Source organism: Lonchura striata, chromosome 3 (assembly GCF_046129695.1).
Source record: "Lonchura striata isolate bLonStr1 chromosome 3, bLonStr1.mat, whole genome shotgun sequence".
Classification (NCBI taxonomy): domain Eukaryota; kingdom Metazoa; phylum Chordata; class Aves; order Passeriformes; family Estrildidae; genus Lonchura; species Lonchura striata.
In genome coordinates, this window is record NC_134605.1 from 50,507,514 (window position 1) to 50,522,704 (window position 15,191).

General features: G+C 36.9%; 1 protein-coding gene across 8 annotated transcripts in view; it reads right to left on the reverse strand.

The window, feature by feature from the left end:
- Positions 1 to 15,191, reverse strand: part of MAP7 (microtubule associated protein 7) — a 108,053-nt gene that overhangs the window by 31,810 nt on the left and 61,052 nt on the right. For 5 of the 8 annotated variants that reach the window (XM_031504345.2, XM_021553158.3, XM_021553155.3 and 2 more), the window contains exons 3-6: positions 11,032 to 11,109; positions 2,980 to 3,143; positions 2,121 to 2,232; positions 1,157 to 1,243 (exon numbers count right to left, since the gene is read on the reverse strand). In XM_031504345.2, the coding sequence (XP_031360205.1) occupies positions 1,157 to 1,243; positions 2,121 to 2,232; positions 2,980 to 3,143; positions 11,032 to 11,109 (441 nt within the window). The remainder of the gene's footprint in view (positions 1 to 1,156; positions 1,244 to 2,120; positions 2,233 to 2,979; positions 3,144 to 11,031; positions 11,110 to 15,191) is intronic. The other 3 variants (XM_021553163.3, XM_021553161.3, XM_021553159.3) reach the window with 1 other exon arrangement.

The following is a 15,191-nucleotide window of genomic DNA, read 5'->3' on the forward strand; positions in this document are numbered from 1 at the left end:
TGTTCTGTCCCAATAGATTAAACGATACGCAATGTGTACAAAAAAAATTCACAGAAATAGATTCTATGAAAAATACCTTAACTCTCCCCAGATCTATGAACTATACAGCATCCACTATAAGAAAGATTCTCCCTACCCATTTGATTATTCGTTAACTTTAATGTTAGAATGACTTGGTGAGGGTATACAACTGGCAGACTGGATACTGGGAGGGGAGTAAAAACTCAGAAAGGTGTTTTAAAAAAGGAGAAATCTAAATGTTATAACTAAGAAAAAGACCTCTATAGACTGTCAAGATGATCACAGATTGATCTGTGGGGTAAATTGGAGAATGCCCTGTGCAAGTCACTACTGGACAAAAGATGTTCAGGCTTCCTGAGAACAGAACAATATTTGTAGGAATGGGATGGGGATCTTGATCTCATGTATAATCTGCCACTGAGAAATTACACAGTGTATCAGTACAGCCATGAAGTTTCTACATTTGGCAGAAAGGAAGTATTGCATAAACTGGCCTTCTGAAGATGACAAATGACAATATTGAAAATCACCTCTGTTGTTAGCATGACAACATTTCTCGTGTCAATGAACCTTATTTAAATTAATGACATTTAGCATAAGGATTTGAATACAAGTGTTGGCAATATGAATCCTATTAATGCAGAATAGGCCAAATGCAATCTATTGCCTGGAAAATTGCTGCTTTCCTTATCCAAAAAAAAAAAAAAAAAAAAAAAAAAACCACAACCAAAAAAGAAACAAAAAAAAGGAATTAAAATACCCATAAGCAACAAAACAGCCAATGCAGCTGGTTATGTGTCTGTGTTCATGTGCAAAATTGTAAATCCTACGTGCAGTATGCCAAAAGGGTTTTAGAAAATAACAAAATATTCTAATTTCCTCTCCTTGAATTCCAGTAGATAGAATATTATGCTTCATTTCAGTGAATTGTGCCAAATCTTTAGAGTCAGCCAGCAGTAACTCTCCACCATAAAAATAAGTAATAATGAAAAATCTGGTACTAACAACAGCTCTAATCTATCAGCATGGTGTTAAGCATGCATTGGAACTACATGACAGTGGTTTAGTTACTGATGATCTCACTTCCTGAGAACTAGCTACAGGTGAAGGAATAACAAACCACAGCATTATGTACCAGGTTTTCTAGCACCACCCAGAGATTTGAAGTGGTGCTCCAGGCCTGCTAAATCGAGAAAGGTGAATGATGATTCAAAAAAATAACCTAGGAACAGAATGCAAGACAATGATTTTTCACAGAAAATAAAATTAAAATCAAATAAATTATACAAAGTAAAGCAAAAAAGTAACCTTTTATGAAAAAATAACTGTTTATTGAAACTATATATGACAAAGATTTCAGAGCATTTTTTTCTCAACTCTTTTTTCCTCCCCTGATGAGAGGTGAGACACATAGAAATTAGAATAGGAAGAAATGAACGTAAAGGATCACCTTCTATTAAAAGAAGTAAAGGAAAAGTTCACTTTTGGGAGACTTGATTGAACAGGGCATATACACATTAATGATTGGCAGATTAAGTTGCAGAAGATAACTGTGGGGAAAAGCATATAGCTAAAATTCACTTAATTTGCCAATTTTTAGAGGAAGAAAAGGGACTTCTATTTCCCCAAATTTCTGTATACAGCACAGATCTCTTATTACAAAGAAATATTTTTCTTCCTTGTATATACTTTAATTTCAGTAGTTGGTCATTTCCACCAGACCTACTTTTAAAGGCACAAAGCTAGCATTTGCCACAGTGTCTCATATCACAAGACTGACAAAGCATAAGCACACCCACGTATACACACACACAAACAACAGCAAAGCAGCAGGAGCCAGAAGCTGTAGCAAGGTAGTTACAGAATAAGTCAACTCCCAAAACAAGCTGTAACTTTTGTTCAGATTTCTTTCTCCTTGTTACCTTTTTGCTACACAAGAATGTCACAAACATGCCACTGCTAGCAATAATAGGACCAAGAGAAAAAAGAATTCAACCTAACATACACTGAATCGTTCTTCCTTTCAGAAGAAGAAAAGTAAATTCTAGTTGACTGGTGGGGAAGGGAAACTGTCGAGCAAAGCAAGCCTCCCTCTTTACCTGTGTTGTTAATGCGGTTGTGTAGTGCTCCTCCCCAGGACCACCTGTTTTGCCTTTGTTTGGGCTTCTGGCTTCTTTCAATTGTGCGACGTACAACAGCTTCATGTCGTTCCTTGAGTACAACAGCATAACACATTTAGATACTATTGATTTCTTAACTTTATTTTCTTATCAAACCCTGCTACTCTCCATCACATGGACAAAACCAAGCAGGCATCTTAGGTGCTTAAGCTTATGTGTTGCCAACTTAAGACACACAGACTAGAACAAAACTAATCAGCAAGTAAGCCGTAAGACAGCACATTAACTGAAATTTTGAAAATCTAAGATCTGTTTAAGTGGCCCTGCTACTACACAAACACATGCTAGTGCTACTTCCCATCTACTAAATACCAGAAGAGTGGGAGAGATAGGGAACACAACACCTACAAGGATGAGGTGACTTACATAGGATCACACTGCACGTACTTCTCAGTTTAACTCAGACAAATCACCCAAGAGCGTTTTTCATTGCACACTCATTCCTGAAAAGGTTTTTTAGGGCAACTTATATTTAACTACCCTTAAACTGAATGGCTAAGAATTAACAGATAACCATAAAACCTGGCCCAAATGGGTTTTCTGCATGAGTTTGCACAGTGCCATACACAGCAATCCAGGCTTGCTCAGCTTCACCGCATTTGATTCGAAACAGAAGCAGTACCTGTGCAAGTAAGGCTTAAAATCCTTCCACACACTCTTTCATACTGACCATGGCTCATGTTGCATTCTTTACATCAGCTCTGAGAGAAGAAAGTTGATAGTACTGCATCTTAGGGCAAGAGAAGTTGGAAAGTTGTTTCACAACATTCATTCTTACCTTCTCTTCTTCTAGTTTCTGCCTTCGCTTTTCCTCTACGGCAGCTCGTCTTCTCTCTTCCTTTAGTCTCTGCTCTTCTAGCTTCTTTCTGCGTTCCTCTAGGTGTTTTTCATAATGTTGCCGTGCTCTCTCTTCTCTTTCTAGCCAGACGGATTCTCTTGCAGCTGTGAGAAAAATGAGAAATAAAGCTATTAACTTGCTTTATGCAATGAAGTCTTTAATACATTTCAAATAACCAAGGTAAATGGAAAGCCTTTTGAACTCTCTTTCTTCAGACATACTCAATATCCTCATATCTCCTCATTTATTAAAATGTACCCTGCTTACACACTGATTTTATTTAATCTCAATTTACTTGTTATGAATTACCAACAGTTATTTGAGCAGACAGTTTCTTCATGGAAGAAAGGATTTTTTTCTAGCTAAAAACGCCTAAATACTGAACTCAGAGGCATGTGAACAAACTTCTGTTAAACAAACCATGCTAATTCTCTGCAATATTTTACTGAGAAAAGACAATAAAAGGAGGTAAAACTATAATAACTTTCACCTTTATTGATCAACAGATATCTCTTAGGATAGAAGTGACTGGGATGACAATTCTAGCACCTGGACCAACAGAAGGAAGGATGTTACCCACCAAAGAAGTCTAAAAGTAAACATTAATCTGTCACATAATTCTACTTATGTACAGCTTCAAACAACATGTTTCAGAAGAGCTAATCAAGACAAATAAAGAAGCCAAGACCAAGTTTTTCTCCCTATCTGCACCTGAACTTTCATGAATTTTGCAGAATGCAGGCTCAGACTGCAGTCCACATTAAACCATTCATGCAGGATACTCTGGATCTCTCCCCACTGGTTCCTTGAATCCTTTGGGACCCAGAGTGGAGCTAGATTTTTCCCTTGTGCAACATTCTATCTTTGCAGTCTCAGTGCTACCATCACACAGGAAGTGCTCTAGACTCTTACAGAATCCTTTCACCACACTGGTACATAAATTAATAAAAAAAAACCAAAATCCAACCAAAGCAAACTAACCTACCACAAAAAAGAACCCCAAACCCAGGTCATACATCCTGTTACCTAGACCCTGAACACACTAAGTAACTCAAACAATGTAGCTGTTCAAAACTGAAACTCTTTTGCAGAAGTTTTGAAAAATCCATTCTCTTTGAAAGTGCCAAGGGCATCTAAGAAGCACAATTGCATATATCTCATGAAAATCCAGCGATCTGTAGCATGTCAGCTTTTAATGAATAGTCACTTTTGTACAGACTCTAATGATCATATCAAGATGAGCTGCTGCTGTGAGCCACAAGACTTCCATGGATCCTGTGATGAACTGGCTTTTTTGTGCCTGGAATCTGCTTACAATGGCAACCCGGCACAAAAGAAGTCTTTGGTGGTCTACTGAAAATTAATAAAGCAAAAAAAAGGAAAAAAAACAAAACAAAACACCAACTTCAACAGCATTCTTAACTGATGTCACTGGAATATTAATTTGCCTATTAAAGACATGGATATTAATTGTTCTTTCTGTTATTAATGTAAGTGGCTAAACTTCCTTGGGACACTGTTTATGGTGATTTCCATAGGTTTCCATCTTTCATGTTGTTTAGGAAAATAATGAGAATAGGACATTTGAACTTTTAAGACTAAATTCAAGGAGAGAGTGGCTAAAAGATAACTATATACATTCTTTGTGCTGGTAAGAATCAGAATGCTGGACCTCTGTACAGAACACTGATCTTCAGTTTTCTGCTTCTCTGAAAAGGGGTGATAAAAATCACATTTTTATGATACAGTACGACAGCTCAATAACAGAAACAAGCATTAGTGATGGATTAACCCAGGCAAATGGATGTGTTTGGCTGGAATAACTTTTAACAAAAATAATAGACCTGATTCAAAACAAATAGAAAGCAACATCTTTCCACATTTGGGCTACAGGCAAAAGACAGCAGAAAATATGTGCCTACTTGTAACATAAGGAAGTTACTAATTTTATGCTTGGACCAAGTATTTAAAAAGTACTAGAAAGTATGATTTATGATATATCTGTTTGCTGAAACAAGTGTAATGTCTACTTTCATTTGTTTAATTTTTTTCACAGATAGAGATATAATCTTAAATACTTTTATTTTTTTATCAATTCCTGCATTTTATTAGCGAAACAAAGGAGAACATCTTCTTTGTTTACACTTCTTCCTGTATGCACTACTGACATTCTTCTATGAACTTAATGGCACAGTTTTTGTCACCTACAAGGTAGGTATATACAGTGACATAAGTTAGTGTCTTCAGAGATATAAGGATATCTTCAGGAAAAATAAGTTGAGAACATTTTATTTCGTTCTTATCCCCCTATTTATGAATTTTCAGAAATATTTTCTTGCTACCCCAAACAGATATGAACAAATTGTCTTGTAGAGTAAAAAGTTTACTCTTTAGACTGCTGCTCTAACAAAAAAATATTTTTAAAAATATATTAAGCTCTATTGTGGATACACAGCTGTGCTTCTAGAAGCACAGCATCAAATGCCTTGCTGATAGAAAGAATCAGCAGATGAGCCTACAAAAAACTGAAGATATCTCTAGAAGATTTCTTCAATCTGAAAGAGCAGCCAATTTGAGGATGTGGCAGGGAAGAATACCAACTTCTATGATGGTGTCTCCAGAAACTGTGCCAAGAGCTCTGCTTGGTGCTGAACCAACACAAAACTCCAGGCATTTTCTCGGGCCTGAGCATTAACAGGTTCATGATCCTTTGTAATACCTCACACTGTCTGACAAAATGCAAGATTCATTCAAGGAAAGGTTGGTCATTATTGAGATAGCACTTGCATGATGAAAGATTAAATCCCATTGGAACAATTACATTAAAGCTGGAAAGTACAAACAAAAGTCACGGCCTGATCCATTTTCTATTCCATTCCATAGTACAATCAATACATTTGAACACAGCCATGTGATACAAGGACACAAAATTAGAGCATAAAAACAGATTTAGAAATTGAGCCCTAGACATGTTGTTGAATACCTTCTGCTTGTTTGCAAACTAGAATGCTGGATTAGATTACAAAGCAACATCATTAAGGCTGTGTTTCTGACACTTCTGAAGTGAATAACAGAGCAAAAGAAAACAAGGTCAATCAAGGAAAAGACACTCCAATATTAAGAGACACATAAGACTTGAAACCAATTAATTTTACACTGGCATTTACTAATGTAATGTGGAAGATGTTAGCTGCAAAGCATGCATGTTTCTTTTTTGGAAACAATTTTGTAGTTTCTTTCCCCAGCCACATATAGTAGAACTATTCTTTGCAGAGGTTTTAGGCAGTGAGGGAAGGAGGAGCATGAACTAAGTGTCAAAGCCTTGATTTTCTGTTTATTTCTGTGAATCAAAAAATGTGTCCCCAGATTCTCTTTTTCTATCTCTTCTGCTGTCTCATCACTTCAGTCCTTTTTCTTTTGGTTTACTGCCTATACAAAGGCAGATCAGTCAGGCACCATACTTTCTCAGTCTGCCTTTTGAATCCATGGACACATGGACAGCTCACCTGACCCAAAATCCTACAGTCCTTGTCGCGCTTTCCAGCCTTTATATTTCCTAACTTTACAACACTGACCTCATCAGCAGGAGCTTTCTCCTCTGACTGCTCTTTCACCTTTGTTCACTGCCAGCTCTGCACTGAGGCTGTGGCTGCCCCCTTGCTGCATTAGCAGTAAAACGGGTCAGTGATGCTTTAACCATACCTAAAAATGGGGACATTACACAGAAGTGGCTGACTGAACAAACTAAGTGAACTTCAGAACTGTAATTAAAGGTGAAGTTAATGTGAGATTCTCTAAGCCAACCCTTCCCCAGTAACCACACTCTGAGGGAAATTTTTCACAGAAATTTCTAAACTAATCTTCCTTAAAAGTTGTTTTCTTGTCTTATAAACCCTTTTGACACTCAAATTCTCCAAGGAGATCCCAAAATTATTCACATGCTAGGGTCAATGATTCCTAGTTTCTGTGGGGCTTCTTTCTGTTGGAGAAGTTCTGCCCTCAAGTGCCAGGGAAGAAAATAGTTCAGAAGAAATTTACTCACAGCAAAAATTGTAATTATTATTAATGTTATTATTTTGCCAATGACCACTTTCTGTGATGTTTAAAATACTATTTTAGTGCTTATGTATTGTAAGTATTAAGAATTTAATAAATTTAGCCAACTTGAAATTCAGACATATTCTAAGAACTAAGATTAATCACTCTTTATTTAAGGAAATGTGCTAAGTCAAAAAGCAGTATTATCATCTTTTGTTCCCAATGCTAGAGACTAAATGAACCATGTGTCCTTGTCAGGATTATAATTGTGATTAAAAAAAGATCAGTCTTCAAGCAGGATTAGCGTAGATAAAACATGCACAGAATTGTGACTCAAAACAGTTTTCTCAAGAAGCAGGGGCCAAGATACTGCTAAGTAATAACAAGAAAAATCTTCCTCTTTGCTAGGCCATTACCTAAGGTTCCCAGAATGAAACCCATTTTAAAATCCCAGATATTTTCCCTGTTGAAAAACAGATTTTGATTTTTCTTTCCAGTTAGAGAGGACCAGGTCTGTGCTCTGAAACCAGAGACTAACTGGCATGGAACAATTTTCATGTCTACCACTAAACTTCTACCCTCTAAAATGGTGACAGCACTTAATTAGCACATACAGAAAAGCCCATGGACCTTCCCAGGTGATTCCCAATCCTTGTCTAGGAATCAGGAAGCAGACAGCTACTTGGCAACATCCTGCCAGGATCCATCATAACAGGTTTATAGCAAGAAAAATTAAATTTTAGCATCAGGGAATGCTCTTCAGCACTGGTAATTTGGCAGTACAGATACAACAGATAAGGGTAAAGTCCACATGATGAAAAAGCAGCAGCTTTCAGTAATGTTTTTCCAGTTTGACTAGGCTATCTACCATGGTTGCCTTCATGAAAAGTAAGTTCCAACATGTTTCTCTCAGCATCCAGTGCCAGAACACAGCTGCTCAGCCTGACACTTCTTAAGTGGCAAGCTGGAGTCAGAGTGTGGTAGGACCCTTTGCTCTGGAATAGACCCACTTGACCTACCACTGCCTCTCTTGGGCTTTCCATCCTGCACGATTCAAGAGGGTTAGTCTCACAGAGAGATCTGATATCTGTATTTTAAAGGACAGATGTTAACTTTTATCCATAAGTGCTGTGGAAAAGGGCACTAGTGGAAAGAGCACAAAAATTAAAACATGGTTACTAAAGAGCAAGTGACAACACTGGAAGCATTACTTAGAAAATCAAGCAAGATCACCCTCATAAAGTCTTTAAAAGCCTGAATGCAATATCAGCAAAACACACATTACCAAGTGGTCAGGAGATTAAAAAGATTGAAGCAGAAAACCCTCGATGAAATTGTTATAAGTTTAGTCATGCAAAAGGAACTGCACAGAAAAAAGTCAAAGAATTAATATTTTAGAAGTGTTGGGATGGCATTTCAAAATCAATGCCTTTTCTACACTGAAGGAACTAGAACAATCATTCCCTCTAGATGGTGTGATTTGCTGCATCCCTGTGTATCTTCTATGTTACCTAAAAATAAGTCTGAAACAAAAATATGAATATACTAAAGGTGAAAGGGGCATTTTTTTTGTAGAAGCTTCTTTAATCTTTTCAATTAGGTGGCTAAACATGATCCTCAAGAAACAGCATATACCAAACAGAACAAGATACATGAAACAGCAGTCCCAGCACATATATTATATATATATACATATATATATATATAACAAAAATGACAGCAATTCCTACTCTCTAAGCACTCATTAAAAACAAGACTTAGACACCCAAGTGTGCTAAGTAGTCTAAGACTTCTAAAATACTATTTCCAGGTGCAAACAAATCTTCAGGAGTTCAGAGCATATGCCAACCTACCACAGGAAAGCCAAATCTATTACAGCAGAGTGGAACTTGAAAAAAATTAGAACTTGAGAGTAAAAAAAAGGGGAAAGAAAGCTGGTCTTAAATAAACTGTCCTTTAATATCAGAATATTGCCCAATAAATAAACATGATCCTTATTAAACTAGTACTCCACATGTTCTTAACAGAAGGGTCAAACAACTTTCCTGACGTCCAGGAGTTCAAGTTGCTGAAAGTACAAAACAAAATTATTGCCAGCTCGACTCCTAGAGAATTGAACCCTTTCCTTTTTTTTGAGCAAATTTTACTTGAGGTATGACTGAAATTCTCAACTTCGATATAAAAAGAAGTCTTTGCTAAACCTGACATATCCCTTGAATCAAAAGGAAAGGAATTAAGTTTAAATCTAACCTAATTCTATTGAAAAAAAAAAAAGAAAATTCCTTCCTCCAGTTGCTTTACTGTTTGTGGCTCATGTCCCAGTATTAACAAAATCCAACTCTAATTTCTAGTAAGACACATTTATGTAACAATATTATACAACTTAATGTTTAAGAGAGACAGCTTAGGAATTTCTTTGCTGTGGTTCACATGACATGAGTGACTGATTATCTAGGTTCTGCACTAAAAAAAAAAAAGAAAAGTTGCATTACCATTGTAAAAATCATTGCTTTGCTGTACTGGAACACAAATCTCAATAGATAGCTCCTAAATCATAGCAGACAAATATACAGATCAAAGAACAATGTGACTTTCAATTTTCACAACAACACACAATACACCCATACATCATAGGGACATGCAGAACTCTCCCATGTGGAAATTAAGGATTCCACATCAACTTACAAAAACTCCTGATGTAGCTTTGATGTTGCTTTAAAACCTGTCACACAAAATAACACATTTCTCAACTGAAATCATGTCCTTCTGGTAACAAATACTCATTTATCAATAGCTAGAAAAATCAGAGTTGAGTTAAATTCAAGGAAAGCATTTCTCTCTACATTTGAGTAAAGCATTGTTATTATACAACGATGAAACCTGAGAAAAAAACAAATTCAAAACATGGAGCCATCATCTGTGAAAAACTAATTAAAATGGGCCAGTAATAGCCATTTGCTCCGAAATCAGAAAAAACTAAGACTACACGTACCATCAACCTCAACTCGAGGAGCAGCTTTTCAGTGATTATCACACATCCTGTCATGTTACCCCTTGCGCAAGCCAAAACTAAAGCTACTGCAATGCTATAAGGTGCTGTAAATAAGGGAGGATATAAATGCTATCAAGACCTAAGTAACAATTAATGATGGGTCATCAGGTTAGAAAAAACAACATAATTCTGGCTGGAGTTACAATATCGTTCTATAAACTTTCAGAAGTTAGAAATGGGAAATAAAGAACTTCTGTTTCTCAAGCCCTTAAAACGATTTCTTTCAGCATTGAAAGAAATCAGAGTAAACATATAAAAAAGAGGAAATACTTGTATTTCCCAACCTCCCAATTACCACAGAACTTTGTGGCAGCCAAACATATAAAGGTTGTTCAGACAGCCACCAATTTGGCTTCACATAATTCTTAATTCTCTAACCACCATACTTAGTACAGTGCCCATCAGTAGTAGTCACTTGTTAGGTAGCCTTCACTGCTCACTTGAACTGTGTTATACATACACAGGCACAGGTGACATAAAATATTGAGCACACCTACTTGACACCTAGTAAAGGTTTGACCTGAAAAAAGTACCCCACTACATTAAAAAATTCAAACTATGCATTTGCAACATATTCTGCAGTTCTATTTTATGTTATTCAGCATTTTAATCTTAAGTGGTTAAATATTCTAAAACTTCAAAATTCCATTTACATCAGCTAAGCTCCCTTGCATGATTTCAGAATTAAACCTACCTTTCATTCACATTCACAGAACAGGTGACAGATATAGTACTGATGAACTAAAAGATCTACTTTAAAGATATGATAGCGTATCCAAAATAACACTATTGCAAATCTAGCACTATTTTCCTGACTACCCCTAAAAATAAGTTGTCAATAATGCTGCATGAAGATGGCAGTTCATTAAAAACAAACAAACAAAAATCAGAGAGGGCCTTACCTAGCTGTTTTTCTCGCTCTTCTCTCCGCTCTCTGGCAAGCCGTTGCCTGTCATCAACCCTTAGTACTGTTGGATGATCTACAAATGGAGAAAGAAGAGTATTAGGCACATAGCATAAAATCAAATACTACCAAAACTAAACTTATAGGAAAATGACTGTTAACTCTAATTATTCTGTCAAAATATATGTTTTCAAAACTCCATCTTATTTTAAAAAACCCAGAAAACTGATAATTAGAATTCATTCCTATTTTTAAGATGTAAAATACTTCCAAAGAATAGACTAAGAGGTGACTGCAACTACCCAGCAAAACTACTGCTTGTAAAAGCCAAGGAAAAAGCTTTATTTTGTTTCAAAGCCTGAAACAACTTGACTGCTAGAGAGCATTTTGAAAAAATACTGTTTATTATTCCATAATGTCTCTCCAAAATGCATCCACAGGAAAGGCTATTATAATAAAGATTTATCTTCCCCTCGATATTACCTCAGAACAACCAATAAGCCCTATATCATGACACAAGAACCTCAGCACCCAAGCAAAACTGGCTGAATCAAAACACTGATCTGGCTGAGTAGTTCTAAAGCAGTTCTGGCTGAGCCTCTGAAAAAAGCATGATATTGATTTCAAAAGATGTTTGTGTGCACATGTGTTAAAAACTCTGGCAAACATACTAAATGCAGTCCATCACATGCATGGACTGGTATAACAAGAATCAAGTAAGATGAGAGCTTTAACTATTCTTGTAGACTGAAATTTATCTACATGAGTACTTCACAACTATCTGCAACTGGCTGCTTGGATCACAGCAGTAAGACTGAGAATAATATCAAAGATCCGTGTCAGATCTGAGGTCTGATTTTAAAAATTCAGGTTTGGCTGGAAAACATCACTTGCTCAATGATGGTTCTGGAAGACAGCAAAGTGCTGAACAGCTAGCATTCGACTTCCAGTTCCAGCAATGGAGCTGTTCCAGACAAAGGAAACAAAATCCAAGTTAGCAATTCATCTCAGCATGCTGCCAAAACTAATTTCCTACTCAGCCTGTTCTTTTAAACCTGGAAAGCTCTTAATATTATGGGGCTTTTATCAGTAGCACTGATAAAGATTCTGCTTTGCATAAGAACACAATAAACAAAAAACCCACAGAAAAAAAATTCTGGGTATAAATAAATGATCTGATTTATTTTGGTATTGAGGAGAACTCAGTTTTTAAGTTTTTTAAAATAAAGAGCTATTCAAATACTGTCATCATAAAAGTGCACAAGACAACAAAGCCTTTTCACTATTCAGTGTGAATACACATGTAAGCAACTCGTAAAAACATGCAGAGTCAGCCTACTTGTGTATAGGATGCATACATATGTGTATACCTATGCATACCTATGTATTAGCAAACAATAAAATGGGTCATAAAACTGACATTAAAGATATTTGCACAATAAGTCATTGAAATGAGTCTATGCTAGACTAATTTTGAGTACTTATTAGAATTAGATTTATAAAAACTAATGTGCATTTCATCCTCTAACAGAAGTTTCTGCATAAGCATGACAGGATGTCTTGAGTGAACCAGTTCACCAACAGCTACTTAAACTTTAATTACTCTTGAATTCTAATCAGTGAAAATCTTTTATCTCAACAACAGTCAGACTAGAGCCCAAATTAAGAGTATTAATAGCAATGCAAAGTAACAGCTGCAAGAAAGAAAACCCATTGCACAGCTGGCAGGGAGAACCTTCAAACATGACAGCACCAGTGAAGGGCATAGCAAGTGAAAAAGTCACCAGCAAAGACAAAGGTAATCTGTCACCCATTTGCAGGTCAAAACTTCAATGATGGCTGACTAGCCCACTGTGCTGCCATTTATGGGACTTTGCTCAGCCATGGCATGGCAGAGATTTGCCCTGTGCATGGTGAACATCTGCATTTGGCTGATGTTCAGCAGTGCGCTGACTCACGCGCAGTCCTTTTAGCGTACAGACACAGGTCAAAAGGGTAATAATATTCCTTCTCCCTGGTGACTGGCACACAAGGTTCACAAAACATGAATTCCTGTGGCATGAGAAATTAGTGCTTGTGGAATAATGCACATTTTCCCTGGAAAAACAAGGATTCCCCTTCAAGGGCTGTCAGCACAGTCAATGTAACATTGAGTTGACATAAAATGATGAGGCACTGGGGAAAAATGTAGAAACCTGCTTCTTTCAGAATATCCTTCCAGCTGGAGTTTTTTTTCCCCTTTCTTGAGAAGAGATTTCCCTATCGGAGAGAGGCAACAATTCTTCAAAGAGGTAGCAGAGTTACATGGACAGGCAAGCTGAAAAGGTCTCCCTTAAGAATTCCTAATTATAAGCAGTGAAGGAATAAAATAAATTTTTAAAGTTGCCCTCTGTCACTCTGTTCGAAGACATCCAATTATTTTTTCCATATCACACATATGATAGTGTTCACACAAGAACAGTCCCTCTCCCAGCACCCCAGGATGTTAGAACAATCCTAAAGAATTCGCATTAAGTTGCAGGCTATGCAGAGTGTGTGTCCTCAGTAACAAATTATTTTGCATATATTTGGGATCACAAAGAGCTAAATCAATATTAGGACAAAGATGAGGGTAGCACCTTTGTAGCAGACCATCATTGCATTTGCTCTGCTAGAAGCTGGAGCACATATTATCAGTGCAAGACTTGCACTGATAATTAAAATGTCTTCTCTAAATTTTCAAAATTATCCTTCATAGTTTGGCTACAACACCAAATTCCAACATTTGTATTCTGAATCCACATCTTCTGCTGACACCCCTAGTGCCAAGAATCAATAGTTTCAAACTCTGGCAAAACAAGAGAGCTCACTGGAACTGCTCCCAATTTTATTTCTCATGTCACTATTCATTAAAAACCCACCAGGCAAATACCTGGGGGACTGGCATTTCTTCTTATTCAGTAGGAATACCAGGCGAAACAAAATATTTTGTTCTCTCTTTTGCTCATATTCCTCATCAGACTGTAAGCTTTAAGTTACTGTGAAAGGAAATGGGAAACATGTCAGCTGCAACGAATCCTGCAAGAATTTCTCATTTTTTAGAGAAATAATTGCTAATTGGACATACACAAAGCCTAAGAGACAACATTCCAGGAAGACCCATATGCTGCAATATGTGGGAACTCACACTCAACAATCTATTTCCTTTCACTTATATAACAACCACAGAATTAAGCATTTGTATGATAGGGATCTTGGAAGAATAAATAAGCCATAGCTCTGCATAGGAGAAATTAATTTTGTACCTGCTGCTGGAAATTAAGCGTCTAAATTACGTATATGTTCATAATTTTGTGAACATTTAGTGTGTGTTCAAAATTAATTTTAATAAGTTAATAGGTAATTTTGAAAGCTTAGAAGCTGTGAACAGTATTTTGCAGAAATTCAACATGGAAACATTAATAGGTTTTTGTCCCTAATGAGAGTAACAACAGCAAAAAAAAATTTTTCCAAATCTTCTATAGAACTAAAGCTCGACAAACTCCTAAGCAAAATTTATATTTGTAGAAATTGAGTTCCTAAGTTATCAATTTTCATATATACTTTGCAAATATGACCAATTTTTGTGGCTCATACTATCAGCTCCACTCTGCCTTCCCCCATTCCAGCCCCAAGAATTTTGGATTCCTTTTACACACCAGCATAGATGAAGGGAACACTGGAATAGCTAGGATGCCCTCCTGAGAAATGAAAACTGGATTAAACGACTGTAGAATAAAGCAAGTATTGAACACTGTCCACCACAAAGAGCTGCGGGAAGAGGTAATATTATCTTTGTTTTCGCTTCCTTTTCCCACTGCCTGTCTGACTGAGAGCAGCCGTGATTCCTGTGCTTTGTGCAGGACCCAGCGTGCCGGCCCAGCATTCCAGGTGTGCTCTGAATGCAGACAGCGCTGGGATTCCTTCCCTCCAGGGACAGGCCAAGGCATCCCCTCTGGGCACAGAGAAGAGTCTGTCAGTATGAAACATCCACTGAGCTGCCAAGCTGTCAAGGAGTTGAAAGGGGGATGTTACAGTGGGCCTAGTCCTCAGCACCACAAGCACCTCTGCTTTCCCAGGCATCAAAACAAAATCATTATTAACTGCATACTTTAATCTTGGGTACCTGAACTGCAGCAC